General features: G+C 45.2%; 3 protein-coding genes across 3 annotated transcripts; 2 read left to right on the top strand and 1 right to left on the bottom strand.

Moving 5' to 3' along the window:
• Positions 1-1,537: 1,537 nt before the first annotated feature.
• On the top strand, positions 1,538-7,774 carry LOC139342902 (retinol dehydrogenase 8-like). The gene is made up of 6 exons (XM_070980200.1): positions 1,538-1,820; positions 5,043-5,204; positions 5,295-5,474; positions 5,710-5,803; positions 6,425-6,608; positions 6,736-7,774. Exons 1-6 carry the CDS (start codon positions 1,715-1,717, stop codon positions 6,961-6,963), a joined length of 954 nt encoding a protein of 317 aa, XP_070836301.1. The 5' UTR covers positions 1,538-1,714; the 3' UTR covers positions 6,964-7,774.
• A 1,273-nt stretch (positions 7,775-9,047) lies between these two features.
• On the top strand, positions 9,048-18,046 carry palb2 (partner and localizer of BRCA2). Its single transcript, XM_070982231.1, has 12 exons — positions 9,048-9,122; positions 9,226-9,285; positions 9,364-9,544; positions 10,088-11,557; positions 12,343-13,757; positions 13,867-14,019; positions 14,517-14,599; positions 14,779-14,928; positions 15,013-15,129; positions 16,229-16,316; positions 16,978-17,180; positions 17,268-18,046. The coding sequence occupies exons 1-12, from the start codon at positions 9,048-9,050 to the stop codon at positions 17,494-17,496; spliced, it is 4,224 nt and encodes a 1,407-aa protein (XP_070838332.1). The 3' UTR covers positions 17,497-18,046.
• A 225-nt stretch (positions 18,047-18,271) lies between these two features.
• Positions 18,272-23,882, bottom strand: plk1 (polo-like kinase 1 (Drosophila)). The gene is made up of 11 exons (XM_070980952.1): positions 23,308-23,882; positions 22,831-22,999; positions 22,336-22,480; positions 22,130-22,223; positions 21,783-22,008; positions 21,607-21,649; positions 21,299-21,396; positions 21,090-21,167; positions 20,281-20,435; positions 19,869-20,051; positions 18,272-19,768 (listed from the first exon to the last, which is right to left on the bottom strand). Exons 1-11 carry the CDS (start codon positions 23,668-23,670, stop codon positions 19,574-19,576), a joined length of 1,749 nt encoding a protein of 582 aa, XP_070837053.1. The 5' UTR covers positions 23,671-23,882; the 3' UTR covers positions 18,272-19,573.
• Positions 23,883-24,152: the final 270 nt, after the last annotated feature.

The following is a 24,152-nucleotide window of genomic DNA, read 5'->3' as shown; positions in this document are numbered from 1 at the left end:
ACCTCACCAAAATAAAACAGCATAAACAGCGATTTACATCACTTCATCATTTATATATTAATTTATCATTTTCTTTTGCTAGAAACATCTGACGGACCAAACTGACAGGCCAAGAGGGTTAGATTGAAAGTGTAGGTTTTTAACGATGTACTTCGATGTGAGTATTATGGAGGAATGCTCGTTCTTCTTGGTGCCATTTGGTGCCATCTTGCTGCAGTATTTTGTAAAAACTGTCATTGTGCTGTATTTTATTTCTGTGAAGGCGAGAACAAAAGCACAGACTAAGTGCTTTCCAGCCCGTAACTAATGAACAGATGCACAAACCTCTGTCTGTTATGAATATACTGGAAAGGCCTCACATTTGGAGACATCTGGCGTATTTTGCAGGCGATTAAATGTAGATGATATGTTTTAAGATAAAGACACTGTCAATGTAGTCTACAATAATCATTAGAAATTTGTGTTTTGGAAACAGTGCTGTTTTGGCAACAGAAGGAAATTGCATTCAGGCACACAAACATACTGACTTTTTTTTTTTTTTTTTTGGAGAAAATAGATTCCAGGCATATTTCCAAATGTCCAACCCCCCCATTTCAAGTAGGCTGTCCTAAACTTATGACTAGCAGCTCCACTCGCGTTCAAACGTGTGCATGTGTGTGTGAGAGAGAGAGAGAGATTTTCTGCTTGTGTACTTGTGTGTGCAGTGTTTGTTCTTTATATTCCACATATAATCAGAGCTTTTCTGGCACTCACTCAGAGAAAAACTAAAACATCTTCAGGGAGTTAAAAAATAATGTCAGATGAATGATGAAGGTCATTAAAGAGATGTAGAGGGAGACTTTTTTCAAAATAATTACCAAAAAACAAATAATTATGTATGAGTTTGTGTGTATGGATATGTATATATATGTTTGTCTATATATACAATGTGTATATGTTTATGTGTAGCTATAACCAGAATTGTATATGTATGGATGCATTAGTGTTTGTATATATATATGCACTGACCAACTTTTTGTCCTATAGTGCACTCTTTGATGTAGGACCAAAGCTTGAGTCACAATGGAAAGCTTTTTTTCAATTATTCATTTCTGAAATCAATTCATCTTTTTATTAATTTTCTTTAGATTTGTCAGTTTTCAGCTTGTTATTGTCTTTCTGTACATCTATACGTGTGGTGTATTTGACCTTGTGAAGTAATAGTTAAATAAACTGAATAACTAAAATACATCCGCGGGCATCATCATCATCATCTTCACCGCAGCCAGATTGGTGTTGACTTCAGAGGAAGTCACTCCATTCAGAGTGCACTGGTTTGAATAATCATATTGACCACTGGGTGGCGCCAGATCTCTTTGCCGAGCAGAGGCTGACTGTTAGAAGTAGATATACAACTTCAAATTGGTCCATATCAGTTTGTTCTTCACACCTTCAAACATTCTGCTGGCCATGAACCAAAGGATCCTGGGAGTCAGGAGATCTGTTAAGTTTAATATAAAACCACGACGAGTCCCGTCATGACCGTGAAGCTGCAGACAGTCTACATGATAATCACGGTTAGATAATCTCAGTCGAGTTGCGCTGTCCATGTGACTCTCTCCCCCCTTTTTATCCTCTTACAGTGGCTCTCACCTCAAATCACCACTCATCCCGCAGAGCTGCTTGCCTGCCGGTGTCTCAGAGCGACCACAGAGCGGAGAGGCAGCGGGGCACCATGGCGAGTCCCGGGCAGAAAGTGGTCCTGATCACCGGCTGCTCCTCCGGAATCGGCCTGAGGATGGCCGTTATGCTGGCCCACGATGAACAGCAGCGCTACCATGGTACGTGCACTGTGCGTGCGTGCGTGCGTGTGTGTGTGTGAGAGAGAGAGAGAGAGAGAGAGAGAGAGAGAGAGAGAGAGAATATTTATTCGCAGTTTAAACTTTCTTGGCATGATAAATAACAGGTTGCATGTGTGTTGCTGAAGCATGCAGACAAGGAAAACTGGTTAAAAATATATATTAAAAAATGACATTGTTTAATAATACAACAGCTGCTACAAATAGTAACAACTTAATTTACATGGTAAATTTCACATAACTTGTCAAAGCCTTCATAAACTTCCTGTCGCTTCTGTATTTGTCCTGCTCATAAGATGCTTACATCATAAGTGGAGTGCACATAAGAGTGTTACATAGTTCACATGATTATGTGGATCAAAGCCTCCGTCTCAGTTCCTGAGCACCTGAATACGCAGCAGATGTGGGACTTCCATTGAAAGCAGGCCGTCATGCCGTTTGTGGTGGTTTAAATCAACAGAAATTTTGATGTCCCCTCCAGTCAAGGTGTCGTCTTGTTCCCACACTTGAACGTTTGAGCTCCACTGTGCAGAATAACATGTGTAGTTTCAAGGGTCAGGCATACGAGCATGATTTGTGACTTCACAACTAGTTTGGAAGCCAATCCCGCTTCAGTATTAAACTTGCACAGGTGTGATGTGGAAGCCTGAAGCCTCCTGCGTTCATACACTGAACTGACTGTACATTGTGTCCAACAGTTAAAGTGTGGACATGAAAAGAGGTTTAAATGAGGGAGTAGGTGTTATTTTAATTATTTCAACTGTTTCTGTGACAAAAAAAAACAAAAACACATCAGACCCAAATTATTATTCAAAGTCGAGTGTTTTATATGTGTCTTAAAACATGTCTGGATCTTTAAACATATGAGGAAATGAGGATCCAAACTGAGAATCAACACCACTGTCTGATCCCATAAATGACCTGGAACAAACGGTGGATTTAAGGATGTGCTCGCTGGTGAACCCTGAAGAGGAAACCCCACAGTCGACACTACTTACTCTCCCAACAGTTCACTTATTTAAGGAGTCTCCAGAGGCAGGAGCTTTTCTCAACTAAGCAGGCGACCAAAAAAGCTTTGTTATCACGACACGTGTGATAATGTGAGCTATTTTGTTTTTGCTCTTTTTAGCTCACAAGACTTGTAAGACAAATATAGAACCTGGACATCCAATTAGCACACAGAGATGTTCAGTGTCTGTTACTCTCACTGGAAATGTTTGCATCCTACATATGATCAAGAAAAGTTTGCGATATGCATTTTTTAGACATTTCAGCACACTCACAAAGTGTGAATCTAAGCTTCTCTACCTGCAGCAGCACATCTCTCAGCCACAGATTTTTCTAGCTTAAGATAATTAGCTTCAATGCTAATAGAGTTCCAGAAGTTGTGTACTGCTGCAACCAATTAATCAGGTAGTGTCACCTGCACAAAAGTCTGGAAAACAGACTAATAGACTCAACACTGAAATGAATGTTGCCAAGTTTTAGCACAGAGAAATGAAGTCGAACCAGCTTCACATCACGTCTTGTCCAAACTGAGGCTGTGGGTTCTTCATCCCACTGCTCATCTGTCACAACCAACCCCGAATCCTCCTCCCGAGCAGATTTAAGGTACACACAGTCTCAGTCTTTAAAAATAAGATATTTCATACAAATGTCTTATACAAATCAACATGAAGTAAATAATAAACATGGTAGCAAGAGGCAGGAGCTTTATCAAGTAAATATGGGTTTATTTGTTTTCATATCGAGATATTTTCATTATCTTTACCTTTTTTTACCCATTTTTTCCAATTTCTGGTGAGTGTTTTCTAAAAACCAAATCACAGCTAAAGCAAAACATGCTGCTGTGTTTTGGAAATTCAAATGTATTTCTTCTATTGTTTCAGGTGTCACTGGCTTCACGTCTGTGTTCATGCTGTTTTAAAGTCAGTTATATTATCGCTGTGAGGTAAACGAGTGCAGACCTTTCAAACCAATCTGCACTCATATTGCAAAATATTATATTTTGCAAAAACAGGCTCCCAGCTCACTCAGCCTCACTCCTGCCACTCAGGAGCCACTCCACCTTCAGTCACTCTTGCAGGTGCATGTAACAGCAGACAATAAGCCCCACTGCAGGCTTCCCTGTAGGCTCATTATGGGCTGGCTCGCTGGGCTCCATGGTGGATGACAGGCTGGTGAGGGCTATTCCTGGAACAGGCAGGTGACGTGAGCTCTGCGGCTGGACGCTAATGCTGATATGTAAACGAGCTGCTGTAACAGGCCTGTTTATGAGCACTGAGCGTCTATGTTAGGGCTGCTTAAGGTTATCTTTACTACAATGGCTATCTTTAGCACTGACTTTTCCATTGTTGTTATTTCAGCCTGTTATTCAGAAAGAGAATTCAGGGAAAGAAAACATGTGAACACGGTTTCCTTTGTGTGTGCTTTACCGTCTGTTCTCACCTTTCATCCCACGTCGCTTTGACAATATTTTTGTTGCATTTTCCTCCTGAGTTCTTTGTGACCTTTACTCCTTTCTTTCCGTTCACTCCTATGAGGGGATATTTACACGAAGACAGGATCATTCAGAATGGAAATCCTCTCCTACAAACATACACGAATGCACACACACACAACATGCATTGGATGAATTTCTAACATGTGATACACACACATCAAAACGCCGCTCAACATAACATGATGTTGGTATTTATGTGTGCGCCTTGTGTGAGTCTACATGCAGCCTGAGCCAATGAACTCGGTCTGACCCTCCAGGTAATAATGATGTCTTTTTGTAACCTCATTTGCCTGGGCGGGCTGCCTAATCACATGTCTATTTACAGCAGCAGCCTGAAGGCCTCGTGCTGGAGCGTTACATTCATTCACAGACTCACACTTGGAAGCTCCTCATGGAAATAAAAGGAGCATAATTATATACAGGGCTATTGGCAAACAGCAATGATGAAAAGAGTAATGTCTGCACACAGGTCAAAATGGCATGATGAAGATTTATGTGGGACTAAAGCATCTCAATACATTTTGTGGTTTGAAGTCAGTGCGGAGGTGCTACTCTTTCCTCTGAATCTGCCAAGTTCGCATCAATTTGTCTTTACAAACTTGACAGAGATGCATGTGTTGGCAAAGAAGACCACAACAAAAGTCTGTCTCTTCTACGCTCCTCTCAATGTAGTCCTTTTTTCTTCTTTTCCATCTGTTCAGTCATAGCAACGATGCGTGATCTGAAGCGTAAAGATAAGCTGGTGGAAGCTGCCGGGGATGCGTACGGGAAAACGCTTTCTCTTGCCGTACTGGACGTCTGCAGCGACGAGTCCGTCAAACAGTGCATTAACGGTATCAAAGATCGACACGTGGATGTCCTCAGTAAGTGTGCATCCTCATTTCGTTGCGCCATGCATTGCCACACTGTCCCAAGCTGATGCTGATTACTCAAACTCTTCTTCTCCTATAAAGTCAATAATGCAGGTATCGGCCTAGTGGGTCCGGTGGAGAGCATCCCCATCGAAGAGATGAAGAAAGTGTTTGAGACCAATTTCTTCGGCGTGATCCGCATGATCAAGGAGGTGATGCCTGATATGAAGAAAAGGAATGGAGGACACATCATCGTGGTCAGCAGCGTGATGGGACTGCAAGGTTAGCAGACAGAGGAGTGACTGATGAGTGAGGAGGGGAGGCGGGGTGGGGCGTTAACATGACAGGATGTCAGCTTCAGCCTGATGCAGGCAGGCTCGGTGATGGACGAATGGAAGAGGAGGTGGACAACTGAAGAAAGACTAGAGTTTAAGTACTGTATGTCTTTACAAACAGGGACGTGAACTGATCCGGTCAACTGCTCATGTCTGAAAATAAAAAGTCTCTCTCTCTGTAGGTGTGGTGTTTAATGACGTGTATGCAGCTTCCAAGTTTGCCATGGAGGGCTTCTGTGAGAGTTTGGCTGTGCAGCTCCTGAAGTTTAATGTCACGTGAGTGTCACTAATGCTACTTCACTCATTGGTAACATGCCAGTAACATAAATACAAATGGTCTGACAGGCTGCAAATAGTGATGAGTTTGAGTATTGATTAGTACATTGATTCTGTTCTGATTAACTGATTGTTTAGGTTTTGTCTGAACCTCAGTGAAATGAGACTACGAGTCTAAACCTGTACTTAGCCACAGCTATCTGAGCTAAATGCTAATGTTAGCATGCTAACTATGAACTATGGAGACTTTTCACAGACACTGAGGTCATTTTCAAAAAGCAATAATAATCCAGGGGGTGGTACAATGTAGCACAGCAGGGGATGTATAATTAAAACCTGAAACATATGGTGCCTTTCCTCCTTCAAAGCACTTTGACAGTCCAGCAAAACTTTCTGTCTAAATTCACAGCAGGGGTTGAATGAAAAAAATCATCCATTTATTTAATTTAAGCAGACTACACTCAAATTGGACTTGGGTGTTGAAGGGGTTCATGAATCACTTAAAGTGTTGTTGACTAGTATTCTGATTATTCTGATTTCAGCAGTAGAGTTACCCACAGAAGTTGTCCTCCATCTAACCACACTCTGTCCTCTTTGCCGTGTCTCTGTCTGTCTCCTCAGGCTGTCACTCATCGAGCCGGGCCCAGTGCACACGGAGTTTGAGGCGAAGATGATTCAGGATGTGAAGCAGAAGGAGTATCCCGGAGCTGATCCTGACACGGTGCATTACTTCAAGAACGTCTATCTTCCGTCCTCTGTTGACATCTTTGAGACACTGGGACAAACACCTGATGACATCGCCAGAGTAAGCTGACAAGCAGTCCGTGTCTCAGCCTCACTGCGCCTTATCTGTGTGTCTGCATTACTGATTAATCCTGCAAGCCTGACGGTGAGTTTTGTCCTTTTTCTCTCCATCCTCTAATTCTCTGCAGTGTACCAAGAAAGTGATTGAAGCAAGCAGGCCACGTTTCCGGAATCTGACCAACCCCTTGTACACACCCATCGTAGCGCTGAAATACGCTGATGAAACTGGAGGCCTGTCCGTCCACGCCTTCTACCACATGCTCTTCAACCTGGGTCCCCTGATGCACGTCAGCATGACTGCCATGAAGTATCTCACCTGTGGATGTCTGAGGAGCCGGACTGTTTCACCAAACTAGGAAGTTTTGTAAATAAATGTGACCAACACAATCACCCCGAACATATAGACCACAATAAAGACCACACACTACCTCGACTTTGGTTGTCGGAGGAAAAAACAAATACACAAACACATTAACGGTTTCAAAGAGTTTGTCGTACATGACCTGCCATATTTCCTGCTGTATGCATGCAGTCCGTAGTGAAAAGAACAATCCTCAGTACTTTAGCTGTTTAGAGTTGTAGCTTATGAATGTGCAGATACCACACGAGTCCATCTGAGTTTCAATCCTACAGATTTTAAGATTCGTTAGTTTACCCAGAGTGCCAAATGAGCAGCGTTTGCCACTTATACACTGCAGCCTGATTTCATTCTTTTATCCCAACACAACTTCATATTGCAGATTGTTTTAAACTCTAATTGGTTCAGAATAATTGTCCTACACCTTGTTTATTTGTAGTCTATGTACTTGCATCTGTGTGCATATTTTTCAAAGTCCATCAATGTACTGGAGACTATTTTGGCAATAAATTTTAACATGTAGAACTTGTGTTTGTGCTTCTGGGAGTTTTCAGCAAATCTGGTTGCACACATATTGTGATTATTCTAGATGCTTATTAGCTGTACGCATGTATTTTCCTTAATTTTCTCTGCGCAGAGAAGACTCTTTCCTGGCAGTGTCTCTAAGATACACCCACATTTCAGCAAAAATATCTCTGCAGCTCCTTTAGACTGATTTGTCATGCTGTTAGTAAATAAAAGGCGCTGACATGTTCGGCATTACAAGATACAATAATAAAACCAAACAGTCTGCCTCTTTAGAACTAGACAAACTGCTTTGTTTTGATTTCATATCATCACACCTACCTAACAGCACTTGTAACATGGACTAAAAATGTCTTGCTGCAAACATGTCAAACACCTTTAGGATGATAACCATCATAGAGACACCACCTGGCATGTTAGGGTATGTCCGGCTGTCCTTCACAAACACCCTCCACATATGTCCAACTCTTTACCCGTGTCATTTTCAGATAGTATAGAAGGTGAAGTTAGATAAGTTTTGTTTGTTTATTTTAATAAATCTAAATATTTAACTGATAAAAAACGCACAATTGAGTTTTAATCGATTAAAATATTTGTGCATCTGAGTCATATTTCCAGATATAACAGATGGCTACTTGATGGCTACTACTAAATGGCTAAAATACCGATGTTGTATGTGTTAGCATATTTACAACAGCAAAGAAAATGCTTTAGATACATTGAAATTTGACCAATATAATAATAATAATAATAATAATAATAATAATAATAATAATAATAATAATAATAATAATGTAACGTAAATCTTATTTTTTTAGTGGGAAACGACGGAAAAATATTAAGCTTGCATGTCTGACATTAAGTCACAGGTTTAGCTAACAGTTAACATCAGTTTGAAAAGGTGACTAACGTTAGTAAAATATCCTCCGTCGTAATTAGAATTTTTTTAATTTTTTGGCACTCTTAACCAAGTAAGTAAGACATACATAATACAAGTAAGTTATACATGAAAGTGTGCTGTAGGATTTTGTAGCAAATATGAAACAGAACTCAAGTATTTCAGCTAACTAGCTCGTAAAATGGTCCACTTACCTCCTTCATCCGCCTGATCGAGTCATCGGGCTTCTACTGCTCAAGCCTGTTTGAGGGAGTCGCGGGAAATAAGAACTAAATCGATACCCGCGTGATCGAACATCAAAATAAACTTCCATGGACACGGCAGCGGTGCCACGGTAAGTCTGCCCCAATTATTAACAAGCTGTACTTACGGGCAAGTTTTACATTCAGTGGACTGTGTGCGTTTGTGTGAAGGCTGCTAACGTTATGTTGTCAACTCTGTAGAGTCTTCATGTGTCGGTGCTTTCAGCTTAGAGCGTAATGAGGGTATGTTCACCAAGTTTCAGACTAACCGTTAGCTCCCTCGTTCTGTTAAGCTAACGTTTTCTAATGATTACAAGTACATGAGGCAAAAGCAGCTAAACAAATACCCGTGTGTATTAGCTCTGTGTGTAACTGGTCTTGTGCGTGTTGTATGTGAGTTAAGGCCGAGTGAGCAGGATGGAGAACGGGGGAGATATCCTACATTGTGAGGAGCGGCTGAAGAATACGCTGCACTGTGACGACAAGGAGAAGGTACTGTGCGTTTGTCTGTACGCTTAAGCTGTTTATGGTGCTACAGTGAAGCTTTAACTCAGTGTCTTCTGACTGCTGGCAAACTACCCTTTTCCCTCCACAGCTTCGTAGGAAGTTGGCCCTTTTAAAAAGAGAGTACCTCCGGACAGCCCAGAGACTGCAGGTAAGAGTCCCTCTTTCGGCTTGCGTCTGTCAGTCCAGTTTAAATCTGTGTGTCTCACTCATGTCGATGTGCTGACAGCGTGCTGAGCGTTCAGAAGCAGTGCGGAGACATGTGAGGAGCAGGATTACACAGCAGACCTACCAGGACCAGAGAGATCCGGAGGTCTCATCCAACCCTTGTATCAACCCATCGTCACTGACACTGGACACTCAGAATGGGACAGCCTCAGGTGTGCCTCAGCGCCAAGGACAAACTACAGGTGAGTCTCCTAATCAGCTGCAGAGTTAATCTCTTCCACAACGACACGTAGATAGGAATGTGTGTTGTAAAATACTTTTTTTTTTTACATAAGTGTAGGTAAATGCATGTATGCAATAAACTATATAGATTATATTGTTGGTGCTAAAGCTGCTGTCACTGCATGTCAGATCACTGTGCCTCCTAGTTGGTGCAACTGATTCTTATAAAGACTAATGCGATTGCTGTGAAATTATTGTTTTTGTTGGTGTGCTTGAGAGCTGCTGGGGCTGTGCAAAGAGGGGAGGGAGACGCTGGCAGATGATAAGGCTGAAGGCAGGAGGAAAGAGTAGTTTCTGCAGATTCACTTAAAATAATCTGTTATTTATCATGAAAGAAACAGTATGTCTGTTATTGTTTGTAAATGTGGACTTATGCGTGTATATCCCCAAAACAGAAAACATCTTGTAATTTGAGATTACAGTCATTCCTCTGAGATGCTGACATTGTTTTGTCAGTAATAACAGTGCAAATTATAATTCACAAGTTTTCTGATGTCGACCAGGTCCGACAGATTCTGAGAACTCCAGGAGGATCCAGGGGATCCGGTTCCTGCTCCCCTCTGATGCCGCTTGCCCACAAACCCCAGATCCCAGCCGTGACACCGCTCGAGGCGACAGACCCACCTCTGCCCTGCGCCTCAGGTCTCGACGCAGCCGCCTGCGTTGGGAGAGGAGGAGCGCTGAGGCTGGCAGGAGCACAGACAACAGGGAGAAAGGACAGGAGCAGAGTGAAAGGATGGAGACAGAAGGAGAAGAAGCGAGAGTCCAAACAGAGGTCGTGAATGAAAGTGAAGAGCTATTTTCTGGTACAGAATCCGAGTCTCCCTCTCTGCTGCTCACACACTGGAACACTTGTGGACAAGCTGAAACGGGAAATATGGAGGAAAAAGAGGTAGAAGGAGGACAAGAACAAAGGGAAAAAGAGACTGAGTTGAGAGCTGAAGGGGAAAAAGAATCAGAGTCAACGTCTTTGCTGCTCACATGTTGTAACCCTGCTATACATGCTGACAGAAGGGGGCAAGATGGTGCACAACATGGAGGAAGAAAGGAGATAGACGGAGGAGAAGAAGGCGAGAATAGTAGGGGGGAGAGGGATGGAAGGCTGTGTGAAGATGGCAGCATTAAAGATGCTGAACGGGATGCAGCAGAGCAAATAGAAAGTGAAAAACGTCCTCATAACACAGCTGAAATAAAAGAAGACAAGAGTGAGATGGTTGGAGGAGAGCATGATGTAAAGGGGGCGGGTGTCCTGGACTCCTGTACCCTCGTGGATGGACTACTTTTCCCAGCAGAGTACTACGTCCGAACCACGAGACGTATGACATCTTCACAGAGCCAGCCTGACATGCAGGCCGTCATACTCTCCCAGCTGAGTGTGGGACGATACCGCAGGGCTCGAGGCCGCGGCAGAGGACAGAACAGGCACACGCACTCGCACGCAGATTTCTCCTCACCTGTGGCTGCATCGCCATCTGCAGGACCTCGTCGGGAATCACAGGCGCCTCAAACATCTGCTGAGCTGAACAGCCAGAGCTCCAGTGAGATTTCAGGTCAAATCTCAGTTTGCCAGATTGACACGGATGCTTGTTTTTCTCCTACTGTCACCCCTGCTCGTCCAGCGAGAGCAAAGAGGAGGCGAAGAGGCCGGGGCAGAGGGAGACCTCAGACCCCTCGATGTTCTCTTAGTTCAGACACCCATCAGCTAGACCTCGTGCAAACCTCAGATGATCCCCAGCTCGCCAGCTCGCCGGCCTCTCTCTCCCCGTCTCTCCGTGGAGCTGACGGACCAAAGCCCTGCCTCACTCAGGGAGAAGCTGTTCCAGTGCCAGACAATCCCCAGCCTGCATCCGCCCACAGCACAGCGTCACAGCCTTCCTCTGCAGCTCAGGCTGGCTCTACCTCTGGACATCAGGTCTATCCCATCTTTCTGAAGAGCAGCGGCCAGACTAACAGAACCACACAGATGAGTAGAGGTAAGACTAAAATACTGATTAATTACAGCTTTGGATACAGTAAGATGTTATTATATAAAGTTAATTAAAGGCTGACATTTTCTTTGTTTTACTATTCCCCTATGGAGACTCAGAGTAAATGTTTGTACTCATTTATCTACTACAAATGATTGTCTGTCACTAATCACAGCTTGATAGAGCCTTTGGCTCTGAGCCACAGAACTGCACTGTTCATTGTCCAAAAGCTACTAAAATACATAAAAGAGCTGTACTGCGCAGCTGGCGGACAGATTCAGTCATTGGGATCAACACACAGATTGTATTCCTGCTGCTTTTCAGTTCAGCTTTTTTCCATTGTTACTTGCTATGGCTGTAAGTAACAGTTATTTTCATTATCTGCCTGTTATCTTCTCAATTTATCGATTGATGGTTTGTCATAAAATGGTGAAAATTGTCCAACCTGGTTCCCAGAGTCCAAGGTGACGTCTTCGAATGTATTGTTTTGTCCGAAACTCCAGGTTATACTAAGGAAACCGGTAAATATTCAGACTGAAGAAGCTGAAACCAGAGAATTACTCAAAATGATTACTAGATTATCAAAAAGCAGATACATTTTTTGCCGATAGTGAACATTGTGCACAGACACAGGATGTGGCTCGTGGCCAGCAGACGTCACTTCTACAACAGCCATTTGAAAAAGCCTCTTTCAGAGCCTTAATTTACAGACTCGTCGACATTTGAAGCATCTGATTCTCAAACTGAGAAAACAATGTAAATGAAATGATCTTTCACTTGGTGCCCTGCAGGCGCAGCAGGCTGGCGGTCTCTCCTCTTGCCCTCATCTCCACCTGCCCAAACGTCTCTGCTTCCTCTCCCCTCGCTGCCTCCCGGCCCGCTGGTCAACAATCTGATCAGTTTTGACATTCCCCAAGATTTCCATCTCCCCGACGACCAGTTTGCTTCTCTAAAACTGCACAAGCTCCGCCAAGTCTGTTTGGAGTCAGGGGTTGAACATTTCACATCGCCGTCTTACAGCACACGCAGGAGCATCCGGCGCTCTGACGCTTGCCACAGCAGTGATGACACGGTGACGTCTTTCCCACTCAGCCTCACGCCCACCATCTCAAATTCACCCCGTCCCACTGAAGCAGAACAAGCTGCTACGCAGTCTGCAGACCTCCAAAGCTCGTCAGTAGAACAGGAGCTCAGAGGTGAACTGAGGACCCAGCCCTTAACTGACCAAGATGTTGCCCCTGGAGAGCAGCAGGCTGAAGAGTGTCAGCCTCACACCACCTCACTACAATCTGTTTGTCCTGCAAACTGTGTCGACCAGTGTGAAGAGAAAGAGACTGACCAGTCTGTCCAACCACAGCCTCACATCAGCTCTGCAGACAAACCTGCAGGCAGAGGGAACGATGACACCGTCGGGCTCTCATATGAACGTGAAGTAAAAGAGTCTTCTGTCGTTTCCTCAGAGGAACAGACAGACTGTCCTGGTGTCCTCCATCCTTTGGAGGATCAGATGTCTCCAAACCACCAAACAGAAGACAAAGCCATCGTTAAGACTCTTTCCTGCGATTGCCCCCTGCAGGAAACCCCTGAGGAGCCTTCGAACAGCTGCACTGCTGCACAGACATGCAGTGACAGTGAAGCTGAAGAGTCTCCTGTGCAGCTTATGAATGTGAAATCTGCTGCTGAGGAGTCAGAGGCATCCTCTGAACCCACCACAGGTCCCCCCACACAAACTCAACATCAGGACAAGTGTTTACCGCGCCACAGTGTCCACTCGCAGCTCCTGTTGAGTCCTCGTCTGGCATCAGCCCCCTTCATAAGCCCACACCTGCGCTCCTCCGCCCTCCCCTCCAGCCCTGCACTACCATCACTAGGACTCACCCCCCACCCTGTCCTTGCTGCCGTCCCGCTGACGTCCTCTCCCTCTGCCCCAGCTCTCACCCTGCCTCCCCCTCATAGCCCGTCCACTCAGGCTCTCTCCCCCCCAGCTCTCTCTCCCTGTCCGTCCCTCACTTCCCTCCCTCCTAGCCAGCCCCCCTCCTCCCCCGCCGGTCAGATCCAGGTTTCGTCTGAGCCGTCCCAGAGGGCCGAACCGGCTACCTGCCCGACTGTCTCCAGGATGGACTCACAGGACTCAGGTGGGCTGGTGGGCCTGAGAGCAGAGGAGACAGCGGAGGAACACATGATGAGATGCACACACACACTGAAGGTAAAACTTCTTTTAACACAGTTAAGAATTAATGCTTGGCTTCAACGTGCACTTTTTTATTGAATGTGTGTGTGTGTGTGTGTGTGTGTGTGTGTGTGTGTGTGTGCAGGCCCCAGCAGGAGGCTGTCTGGTGGATGCGTGCTGTCTCTCCGGGTCCTCGGGTGTTTTGTGTGTAGCAGCAGCGGGAAAGTGGGCAGTGTGTCTCTGGAGTCAGACTGCAGCTTCTGACTGGAGCTTAACACACACCTGGGCCTTCAATGAGGTGAGTGTGAGTGTGTGTGTGTGCAAATATTTGCCTGCATATCAGACTCAATAAATTATTTTTGTCAAGGACAAATGCCACACAGCTTTTCAGATAAGAGGATTTGCAGCTTCTCTGTTGTATGTTACTGCAAATTGAATGTCACTTGGTTTTAAACTGGTTTGGGCAAAATGAATAATTTTGTGTCGCCTCGGGTTTTGGGACTTTTTTCACAATCTTTTGAGATTTTATAGATTAAGTTATAAATCTATAATCTGAAGAAAAAATCAATACTGAGAATAGTCATCTGTTGCATCTCTAATAGAAATATAGTCAAACCTTTTGACAGACATTTAGTCTGGAGAGGATGTGATGTTTAAAGACACTAAATTAGACAAAAGAAAGACTCTAGACAGACTTAACGTTTGCTGTTTCCAGGATGAAGTGGGACTCTTTCTAATGTAATGCACTTTACTCCGGTCAAACATCCAGAGGTCTGTTTATTTGTGTGTTTTCAGCCGGTGATCAATGTGTTTCCTGTCCCGGATGCTGCTGGGCTGATGTGTGTGACTCTGGGTCAGTTAGAAATCAGAGAAGTGAGGTGAGTACAACACACGCAAACAGACTTTCTGACATGTATTTTAACATTTTAGCCTCAGTGTCTGTCGAAGAATTTAAGCCTAAAGTTATCTTTCATGTCCAAACGTGAGTCGTGCCTGGGGAAAACAGCTGTTTCCTCAGTGTTTCAGAAATCAAACATCACCGTGTGTGTGTTGACAGGATGCTGTCGTGCTCCAGCCTCTCACAAGTGCTGCTCTGCGAGGGGCTTGTCCAGGCGGCCGTGGGCGTGTCCAAATCCAGAGTGGTTACCTCCTCCCACTCCGCGCCTGGCTCCGCCCTGCAGGTGTTCGCGCTGTCAGACGGTGGCAGGTAATACAGAGCTGGCCGTGTATGTATTCTCCGTTATTGTCTCGTTGCACACACGTATCAGTGTCTCGTCTCTCTGTCTCTCAGCACACTGAGCTCTCAGCCTCTTGCGTCTCCTGGTGTTTGTGTCGGGGCCCTCGCTCCAGTGGACGGACTTCCAGATGCTCTGATCGGCACAGATGAGGGCGGACGCCTCTTCATCTGGTAAGTAAGATTGTAGCAGACAGATTTTCATGTCTTTGCCATGTTAATGCTACCTCACAGGAGTAGGTCCTTTAGTTATTTGATGACATCTAGATTTTTGTTGTTGTTAGTTGTTTTGGACTAAAGCATCTACCAAATGGATGGAGCTGCGTCAAACATGTGGGACTGCTGAGATTAAACCCACACAGGTGCACAGCAGCGACATGTGCATGACAGTTAAACTGTCGTGTCGTGTGCATGGTGGGAGCCAGAGGATGAATACTTTGATTTAGACAATAAATAGGCAAAAGAATATTACTCAAATACAAAATTTGATCTGTTTTGTTTTTAAGAGTAGAACTTGTAATTGAGGATTATGGATGAACAGGGCCCCGCTCTTTGTACAGGGATTATCCACATTAAAATCGACTCGGCTTTTTTTGCTCCTTTGAAGCTGTTTAAAATCCCTCTGGAACAGATATCAGAGCAGCAATTCTGAGAGTCCGAACCTGCAGATGTGCAGACTCATTGACAGTCAGCTGGTTCATGCCTGAAACGTGTCAGAGAGAACTTCATACGTTCAATCATGTTCAGGTACAAAGAGCTCACTGTTAATGAAAGAATGTCCATGTGATAATTAACTTAGATGAGAACATCGAGGCTATTGAGTAAGAATCAGTCTGATTATGAGCAGAGAGGCAGTGAAAGACTCTGACTGCTGAAAGACGAGCGGAGCCCGAACATGGCGTTTAATTTTAAATCAGAATTTCCCATTTGAACAGTCAAACGCCTTCAGTGCTCAGCTGTAGAACTACACTTCAGATAACTCCATGCAGGATCTGTAAATTAATCCTCAAACTGTGTTCAAATGACCAGATTATCTGGATGAGAATTAACAGGATTATTTTAGCCTGTTAGCAGCATGTCAGCCTGGATTAGTTAAACCACATTTTAAGAGCAGAGCTCAGGTCCTTAAACTGACCTTGAAGTGCGAACGCTGAACTCTGCCCTGAGCTTTAAATGTTGAACAGAAGCAGAGAAATAAATCTGACTTTTAACAGCCAGGTTTGGCTCTCTGCACTGCTGCAGCTGAATGTGTTTCTGTGTTTGTGTGTCACAGGAACCTAAAGACTGGACAGCTGCTGCAGAGAGTCCTCCTCAGAGACGATCTGTCCCACACAGCCTGTCTGAGAGGATTCTCCTACTGTGTAAGTCTGTTTGCTTGTCGCGTGAGAGGATGTGACGTTAATACAGAATTCCAGATTTTCTGACCATAAAATGCGTTAAAAAGTCATTTTATGGTTGCGTTTGCTTCGCTGTCCTGTCCTCTGTGTGTTTGACTGAGGGTGGGGATTAGGGTGGGGCTCTCACCTCATCAGTCAGCACAGAACTTTCACTTTTTTCTGGCTAACGTCTGAGTGTAATGTGTGTTTTTTAACAGATGTTGTAATGATGATTGTCCATGTGAAAATGCATAAGTTTTCTTTTCCCTAAAACCTATGACCACCAGGGGCGGGGCTTGCAGACAGGCAAGCCAGGCAGTTGCTTTGAGCCCCCGGCCACTAATTTACAGCAACGATTATTGATAGGCCACTAATCTATTTTTTCAGTATTCATCTCAAATGTCCCAGAAATTGTGCATTTATGTGTGCAAAAACCAGATTTTTGTGGCGTGCATGGGTGGGGTGGGGTGGGGTGGGGTGGGGGCCCCAGGGATTTCTTGCTTGGAGTCCCAAGAGACCCTAGCAACGCCACTGATGACCACACAACCCCTCATCTGCACTCTGTATTTTTTTGTCCTGCCAGTCACGTGCCTGTTGTCTCCCTCTTCAGGAGATTTCACCTCTGTGTGTTTCTGTTGGTGTGCAGGGAGTGTTGTTTGTCCTGCTGCAGCATCAGTTGCTCAGCTCTCTGGAGGAAGAAGAAAGACAGGCCAGAGTTAAAGATCAAGTGTTGGAGGAGGAGGAGGAAAAGAAGAAGACGGCCCTGTTCTCCTTGGTCGCTGTTAACCCTCTGAGTGGAAAATCTTTCCTGGCCACTCGTCTGTATCCGCCCAAAGCCTGGTCTAGCAGGTGAGGTGGGGGCTGATGGAGGGCGGGGCGTCTCTGGTCACATGCATTCGTATAACTAACACTTGCGTCTGCCTCTGCGCTCTGCAGGCTGTGTGAAGCCGACGTGGACGGCTGCAGCGTGGTGGGCCTGAGTCAGAGCGGCTGTGTGTGTGTGTGGGAGCTCGGCCGTCGGGGGAGCTCGAGCACGGTGTGGGCTCCAGAGAGCGAAGGCTGGCAGCTGGCACGGTGGGGGGGAGGAGGCGCACTGCTGACTGGACATCACAACGGAGACGTTACTTTACACTGCTACAGACAGCGCTGTGCCGCTGACAGTTAAGACTCCTCCGTCGCTTTTAAGTGAAAAGGTCTTTCTGTCACTGCGTGGATGTTTACATGAAGGTTTTAACATGGCTTCAGCTGAGAGACGTCTTTTAAAATACTTGAATGTCACATTTGTTCATCCCACCGGATCCTTAAGGCATCACAAAGAGGTTCTGTGGCTTCTGTTAGACATTTCAGCCTGAGGAAACTCAGCTTTTATGTCTGTGTAACCTCCAGGCTGCTGCTCTGCTACGATAAAGACGTTTATATACTGTAAACTGAACATATTGGCCCATCAATGCAGCTTTATGCAGAAAATAACCTCAGTGAGACTGAACTGTTAAAGGTGGAGATCTTCTAAACTGCACTCTATCACGCTCTGGACCTCTTTGTGAGACGACATCTACTTGATGCCGGATGCTGAAAACCAGCTCTTGTGTTTTATTACTGCTGCTCTGACTGCTCTTCACTGTGCTCGTTGTTTATATTTCTTACATTTTAAGAAAAGGAATCGAACTGACAGCCTGTTTTTATAAACTACAATAAACTTTTGTGGATTCTGTTGTATGTTTAGATTCTGGCCTCCATGTCCAACATGAATTCCTTATAATGGACACCTCGCTCGGAAGTGTCCCCCAAGTTTGCATCTGTGTGTGAAAGCTTCCTTTTTTAAAGCCTGTTCAAAGCTTAGTTTTGGATAATCAGAGAGGACTGTGTCAGGAGAGAGGTTAGATCTGGTGAAAAAAAAAAAAAAAAAAAAAAAAAGCTGAAAGAGGAAAAAACGTCTTGTTCAAGAGAACCTTTATTTGAACTTCATCACCATTAAACCATCTTTACAACATCAAGAAGTCTGTACAAGTTTGTACATCTCATTGAAAGGGAAATCTAAGTCTTTAAGAAGTGTGAAAACTAACTGCAGGCAGAATGTACATGATGAAGACGTATTCACATGGTCCATTTCTCGACATACAACAAAGATAAAACACATAAAACCGACAAACTAGAGAAGCAGACCGGAAAAGCTGTTTTCTGTCCTCACAGTCAGACTCTCAACCCGACCACCCTTTGCCGCCCAGGCTCAGGTTTAAAGACACGACTGATGCATGAACAATGCAAACAAGCAGAGACTCTTCCAGGAAGGTTTGAACTCCAAGATGAACTTGAACAGAGAGAGTGTGAAGATTTCCTCAGGTGGGGTTGTGTGAGTGTATTAACTACAGCAGATGGGAGTCAGTACACCCCCAGTTTGGAGACACGAGTACCAGCACAGAGCACTGCTGTGGACGGCGTCAGCAAATCAATACCAGTTCAGGTGTACGCTCAACTCGTCCAGACCACCGCTGGTAATATAACACTAAATTGATGCAAATAAATGAAACAGCTTACCAGACAACCTGTTTCCTCCACAGACGCCTCCTCTCTCTCCTGTTCAGCCTCCATCTGTTAAAGATCTCCTCAGAAGAACCAGAGTACACAGAGGGAGGATCAGGGAATACAGAAGACCACCTCCTGTGTCCTCTGGTCTCCACAGCGAACGGCTGAAAAGCTTCAAACTATATATCTCAGGTGGATAAAATACACCGTGCTGCTGATCCCAGTCCACAGTGGTACAGTGCTTTGATTCAATGCCTGTCAGCAGCACACAGCTTCTCCAAACCGGGGGCATGCAGACCGCCATCGACTGTCGGTAACACACTGACTATGTACAAGATCCTCGTACAACCCCAGTTCAGAAGACACACATCCTTCCTTCAACACTGATCTTTTCCTCCTGCACTCATTTGTGTGTTCAGGAAAAACTCGTCAACTGTCAACTGAAGCAGCCATCTTCAGCAGGAACGTGTTGGCCAAGAGTAAGCTTCATCAAGAAAGTTAAAAATAGAGGTTTTATTAACGCTAGGACAAGAGATAAAAACCATCGGCTGACTGAAATTCAGCGTGCATGTACAATATGTGGTACATGTCATAAGCCTTGAGGATGACAATATATTACACTGCGACCGCTCAATAAAATAAAGGACAATTTAAGGGTCTGCCCTCAGAGGCTGGCAGAAGGGAAGAAGTGGCCAGTGATTAAAGCGGTGTGAGGTGGTCTAATGTGCGGCGGTGGATGGCTTGCTGTCCAGCAGCTTCTCCACCATGAGCTTGGCGTAGCGCATGCGGCTAGCCAGCTCCTTACTGCAGCCGAACTCCTCCAGCAGAGACAGCTTGTAGGTGCGGAAGTCTCGCTTCTCGTCGATGTAGGTGACGGCAGCCATCAGCGGGCACAGGATCAGCTTGGTGTGGTCCTGGCAGAGGGAAAACGGAGGTTCAGGATGTGTGCACGGGAAACAGAAAAAAAACAAAACTGTATTCAACAATTAAAAGAGGCTGTGGTGCATGTCTAACCTGGAAGAAGTTGATCTGAACGGTGCCGTTGCTGAGGTGCAGGACGATGGCGCTCTTGGTTCTGAACCACAGCGAGAGGTACGGCAGCCGGGCCAGCTCGTCTCCTTCCCGCCGCGCAATGTTGGCGCCGGCCTTCAGCAGGTGCTCGCTCATGTAGTTGCGGAAATATTTCAGCAACGTTATCTAGTGGGGAAGAGACTTGAAGTCAGACTTTAAAACATTTAGCCAGACACAGACCCTCACTCAGCCCCAGCATCCTTAATTCATGGCCCTGGCCCTACTCATCACCACTAAATTTTGGTCTTCCCAACAATATCAGAAGTCTTGAAAATGAAATGCAAACCAAAGGTGGTTACAGCACCATCTGGAATGCCCTAAAAGCCTAATTTCACCTGCAAAATGGACTACTGACCTTCTTGTTGAGAGCGGCAGGGTAAGAGCGCACGCTGAGGTACGATTCAGCCGACATCTTGTCAATGTACTGCAGACTGTCGCCATCGGCGTACATGATGAGACGCGTGTAATCGTTGAACAGCACACCCACGCTGTTGTCACAAAGCTGGTAGCCTGAAAGACACGTTTGAAACTCTTGTTATGGTTTTTTTGAAGAATTTTAATGGTTCTTGTACTAAACAGACCTGACTGTCAGTGGGCACTGTCTCCCTCTAGTGGACAAATGGTGTAATGACACCAATATTTCTACACTACAAACAAAGCTTTGGCCTTTCACTACAGCAAGTTCTTGATACTTACAGACCTTTTCGTGGTCCTGTCTACATGGTAACCCTACATATGCAAAACAGTCGCAGGAGTTTTATGCACTGTTTATTTTGAAGCTCCCATTTAAGTCTTGTGTGAAAAAGTAAAAGTTGACTGATTTCAACCCAAGACTGAAGAAAAACCCACAATGCTGCGATAAGCCAATAACTGGCTGAGTACCAAATGCAACATCTGATGCATCCAGATAACACTAGAGCTGTTGCACCTACAAACTCCTGGGTCGAGTGTGAAACACTTTTGTCTGTACTTTTACAGTCTTTGAAAGGGTCTGCAGCCATTTGTCAGGTTTCTCAGCACATTAAAGCCTTCATCTCTTTCCTAAATACAACTAAACTTAAATTAAAAAGTATTAAATAAAATAATGATTCCTTTTCAGTTTGACTCAATGAATGGCAAAAAAAAGTGTTAGTGAAACCGTTAGATGTGGAATGAGCCTCTTACCCAATCCATATTTGTCAGAGTAGTCGACCCATTTGCTGATCCAGAAGATGGGAATACATGCAGGATCCTCTGCCTCCTCTGGAAACACAAAGACAGAACGAACGCTTTGTATTCAGCACTGACAGCCACGAAGAGGATCCAAACCTCTAAACCGCGCTGTAACTCTGAAACCAAAGGGATTTGTCTATGAAACAGGAGTCTGCGCTCACCTTGGCAGATGACTGCCTTCTCAGACGGCTTGGCAGCAATGATGCTGTTGAGCTGCTGCAGCATGTCTTTCAGGTGGTTTTCTGCCGGCTCAGGCTCCCTACATGAAAAAAAAAAAGTCACATCACTGAACTGCAGAAGAGTACGGCTCTTCAAAACCTTGATGCAAAAAAGTTGGTATGCTGTGTAAAAAACAGAATCTGGTCATTTGTTAGCTCTTTGATAACTCTTAAGTGAGCTCAGAGGAAGAAATCTGCTGAAGCTCGTCATGATGGAAAGTGAGCACCTTCCATCTCAGAACATTTCTCACCTTTGCACAAGCTCATCCTTCATGTCCACCTTCTCTGTCCCTGCTGGAAAGAGAAAAACACGTCATTAACACTCTTGCAGACCCCCAAAATATTTATCTGGACACACTTAACCACTGCCTGCCTGCCTGCCTGTGACCAATGGTAAGCTGTAGTCATTTCATGCCAGAGCTGTTACCCTTGTTGTTGATAGCAGTCAGTGGCCGTCTCTGGTTGAGCTCCATAGCTGTGGAGGGGGCGATGGAGAACCGCGGGGGCACGGTGAGGCAAGTAGTGGGCAGGCGTAAGGGGACATAGCCGGATGTGAAGAAGTCGTCCGTTTGCAGCTCACTGATGGTCGGCCTCTGTGTGGGATCAGCGTGCAGCATCCGCTTGATGAGCGAGGATGCGGCTCGGTTGATGTGCTGCAGAGACGGTTTTATATCCCAGTCATGAGATTAGTGAGGAGCAAGTCAGATGTGTAAAAAACAATATGCACATGCTAGATGCTGAATGAACACGGTGTGCTGCATCAGACCAGCCTACCCAGGGGATGGTGTAGTTGTTTTTCTTGATGCGGTTGTAGGTCTCCTTCAGACAGGAGGTCTCGAACGGGGGCTTACCCACCAGCAAAGTGTACCTGAGAGAATACAGAGTGAGGACGTTGCTCTGACTGGGCTGAGTCATGTTTAATTGAGCTGTTTTTGCACTTTTTAGTAGCAAAACTGTCTCCCATGTGTGCTCAGACTTACAGTATACACCCAAGTGACCAGACATCCACCTCATAGCTGTGGCCTTTCTTGCAAAGCACCTCTGGTGCAATGTAGTTGGGCGTTCCACACAAGGTCTTCTTCCTCTCGCCGTCAAACTCGATCTTAGTGGCCAAACCAAAGTCCCCTACAGAAGAAAGACGGACACGTTTTGTAAAGCAGCAGACTTTAAAAGGCACTAGTTTTTATGTAAACTTCAGGAAACGTTCATGATTTGAAAATGTGCCGTTGTCCCCATTTAAAAGCTCATTCGCTCTTTTGGCCCTCATGAGAAATTTTCCCACCAGTCAGGAAACCACTTTTCCGGGAAGTATGACACATTTCTGATGTGAGGGCTGGGCTGTGTCCTGTCTGTTACCAATAAACCGACAGGTTTGCTTCTGTGAGTCTTGATAAATGTTACAGGTACCCGGTCTCAGGTATGACAAGAGAATTGTAGTCCAGTGAAATGATTCTCAGTCTAACAGGGAAGTTTACCTATCTTGACCTCCATGTCATCATTGAGGAAGATGTTGCCCAGTTTCAGGTCTCTGTGGATGACCCTGTTGTTGTGCAGGTACTGGACCCCCTTCAGCAGCTGGGTCATGTAATAGCGAGCCTCGGGCTCAGTCACAGCCTTACGACGCTTGTGCAGCTCCAACAAGGACTGAAACAGAAAAGAAAATGATTGGATTCAAGGCGAAGACAACTATAAGGAAACACTGGTCTGTGACACTCTGTGAGCAGCACAATAACGGGGAAAAGGTCGTAAACAGTGAATTTTTTTGGTCTAATCACAGTACATTTTTAAAAGATTTTTTCTAAGCGACCACATTCAAAAGTTCCTTAACTTTTCTTGTAATTTAAGCCTCCTCCACTAGGACGGAGTGGACGACGGAAGAGACCGCCGTGTAACCGTTGGCCTGAGGAGTGTGTTCACCGAAGAGAATGGCTGGTTTGTCCGTATACACTCACCCTTCTCCTGCAGATTTCCAGGACAACGAAGACAAAGTCGTCGTCTTCGAAAAACCCGTGAAACCCCACGACGTTCGCGTGGTCGAGGCTCTTATGAATGGCGATTTCAGAGGTCATCTTCTCCCTCTGGTGCTGCTTCAGGATCAGGGACTTGGGCACAATTTTTCCGGCGAAAACCTGCTTGGTCTCCACATCTGTGATTTCGTAGCACTTGGCGAAACCACCTTTTCCGAGGAACCTTCCCCTCGCGTATCTCCTCATGGTGCGTGGGTCAATCAGGACTTCTGGGATTTCCTTCAGAGGAGCGGATTTCGGGTCGACATGTGCCGACGGATTCGCCGGTTTCGCAATACCCGCACTCATTTTGGGTCTTCGGCGTTTTTAAAAGAAACGTTTAAAACCCTTCAGCAGTCGAGATGTAGATAAAAGTCGCAAGGGTCAAACTATTGTTAACCCGACCTCAACCGACGTTACTTTATCCTGGACGCTAGCTCGCTCCCATACACTTCAATTCAAATCAAAACTAATGTTAACCACCTTTGAACGCGAGCTGTACTCAGAATCTGATTCAACCATAAAATAAAGACCGAGAGTTAAAAACGGAGGCAGATGAAATGAATGTCCACACTCGTCCCACGATGCAGCGTCGTCCCGTTCTGCCTTTTGACAACAGTCTCTGATACAAGTTTAAATTGCTGCCTCTGTCGTTATGGCGCTCTCTGATTGGTCCGCTCGATTTGAATTCCAAGGCGGTGCAGCAAAGCATCGTGGGAAGTTCGGTGCAAAAACAACCAATCACTGAGCGAGAAAGCCACATTCTGCGGTGTGATTGGCTAGATGCCTGT

Source organism: Chaetodon trifascialis, chromosome 2, assembly GCF_039877785.1.
Source record: "Chaetodon trifascialis isolate fChaTrf1 chromosome 2, fChaTrf1.hap1, whole genome shotgun sequence".
NCBI lineage: Eukaryota > Metazoa > Chordata > Actinopteri > Chaetodontiformes > Chaetodontidae > Chaetodon > Chaetodon trifascialis.
Note: the sequence above shows the minus strand (reverse complement) of the source record. Positions and strands in the feature narration are given on the sequence as shown.

What these genes read in the sequence shown, in the direction of transcription:
- plk1 (XM_070980952.1), bottom strand. Translation starts at nt 23,670, where the DNA reads ATGAGTGCGGGTATTGCGAAACCGGCGAATCCGTCGGCACATGTCGAC. An exon ending in AAGGATGAGCTTGTGCAAAG is followed by an intron (nt 21,397 to 21,606) that starts GTGAGAAATGTT and finishes TTTTTCATGTAG; the next exon opens with GGAGCCTGAGCCGGCAGAAA. An exon ending in TTCAGATCAACTTCTTCCAG is followed by an intron (nt 19,769 to 19,868) that starts GTTAGACATGCA and finishes TCCCTCTGCCAG; the next exon opens with GACCACACCAAGCTGATCCT.
- LOC139342902 (XM_070980200.1), top strand. Translation starts at nt 1,715, where the DNA reads ATGGCGAGTCCCGGGCAGAAAGTGGTCCTGATCACCGGCTGCTCCTCC. An exon ending in TGAACAGCAGCGCTACCATG is followed by an intron (nt 1,821 to 5,042) that starts GTACGTGCACTG and finishes CCATCTGTTCAG; the next exon opens with TCATAGCAACGATGCGTGAT. An exon ending in CACCTGATGACATCGCCAGA is followed by an intron (nt 6,609 to 6,735) that starts GTAAGCTGACAA and finishes AATTCTCTGCAG; the next exon opens with TGTACCAAGAAAGTGATTGA.
- palb2 (XM_070982231.1), top strand. Translation starts at nt 9,048, where the DNA reads ATGGAGAACGGGGGAGATATCCTACATTGTGAGGAGCGGCTGAAGAAT. An exon ending in GGACAGCCCAGAGACTGCAG is followed by an intron (nt 9,286 to 9,363) that starts GTAAGAGTCCCT and finishes ATGTGCTGACAG; the next exon opens with CGTGCTGAGCGTTCAGAAGC. An exon ending in GCGCTGTCAGACGGTGGCAG is followed by an intron (nt 14,929 to 15,012) that starts GTAATACAGAGC and finishes TCTGTCTCTCAG; the next exon opens with CACACTGAGCTCTCAGCCTC.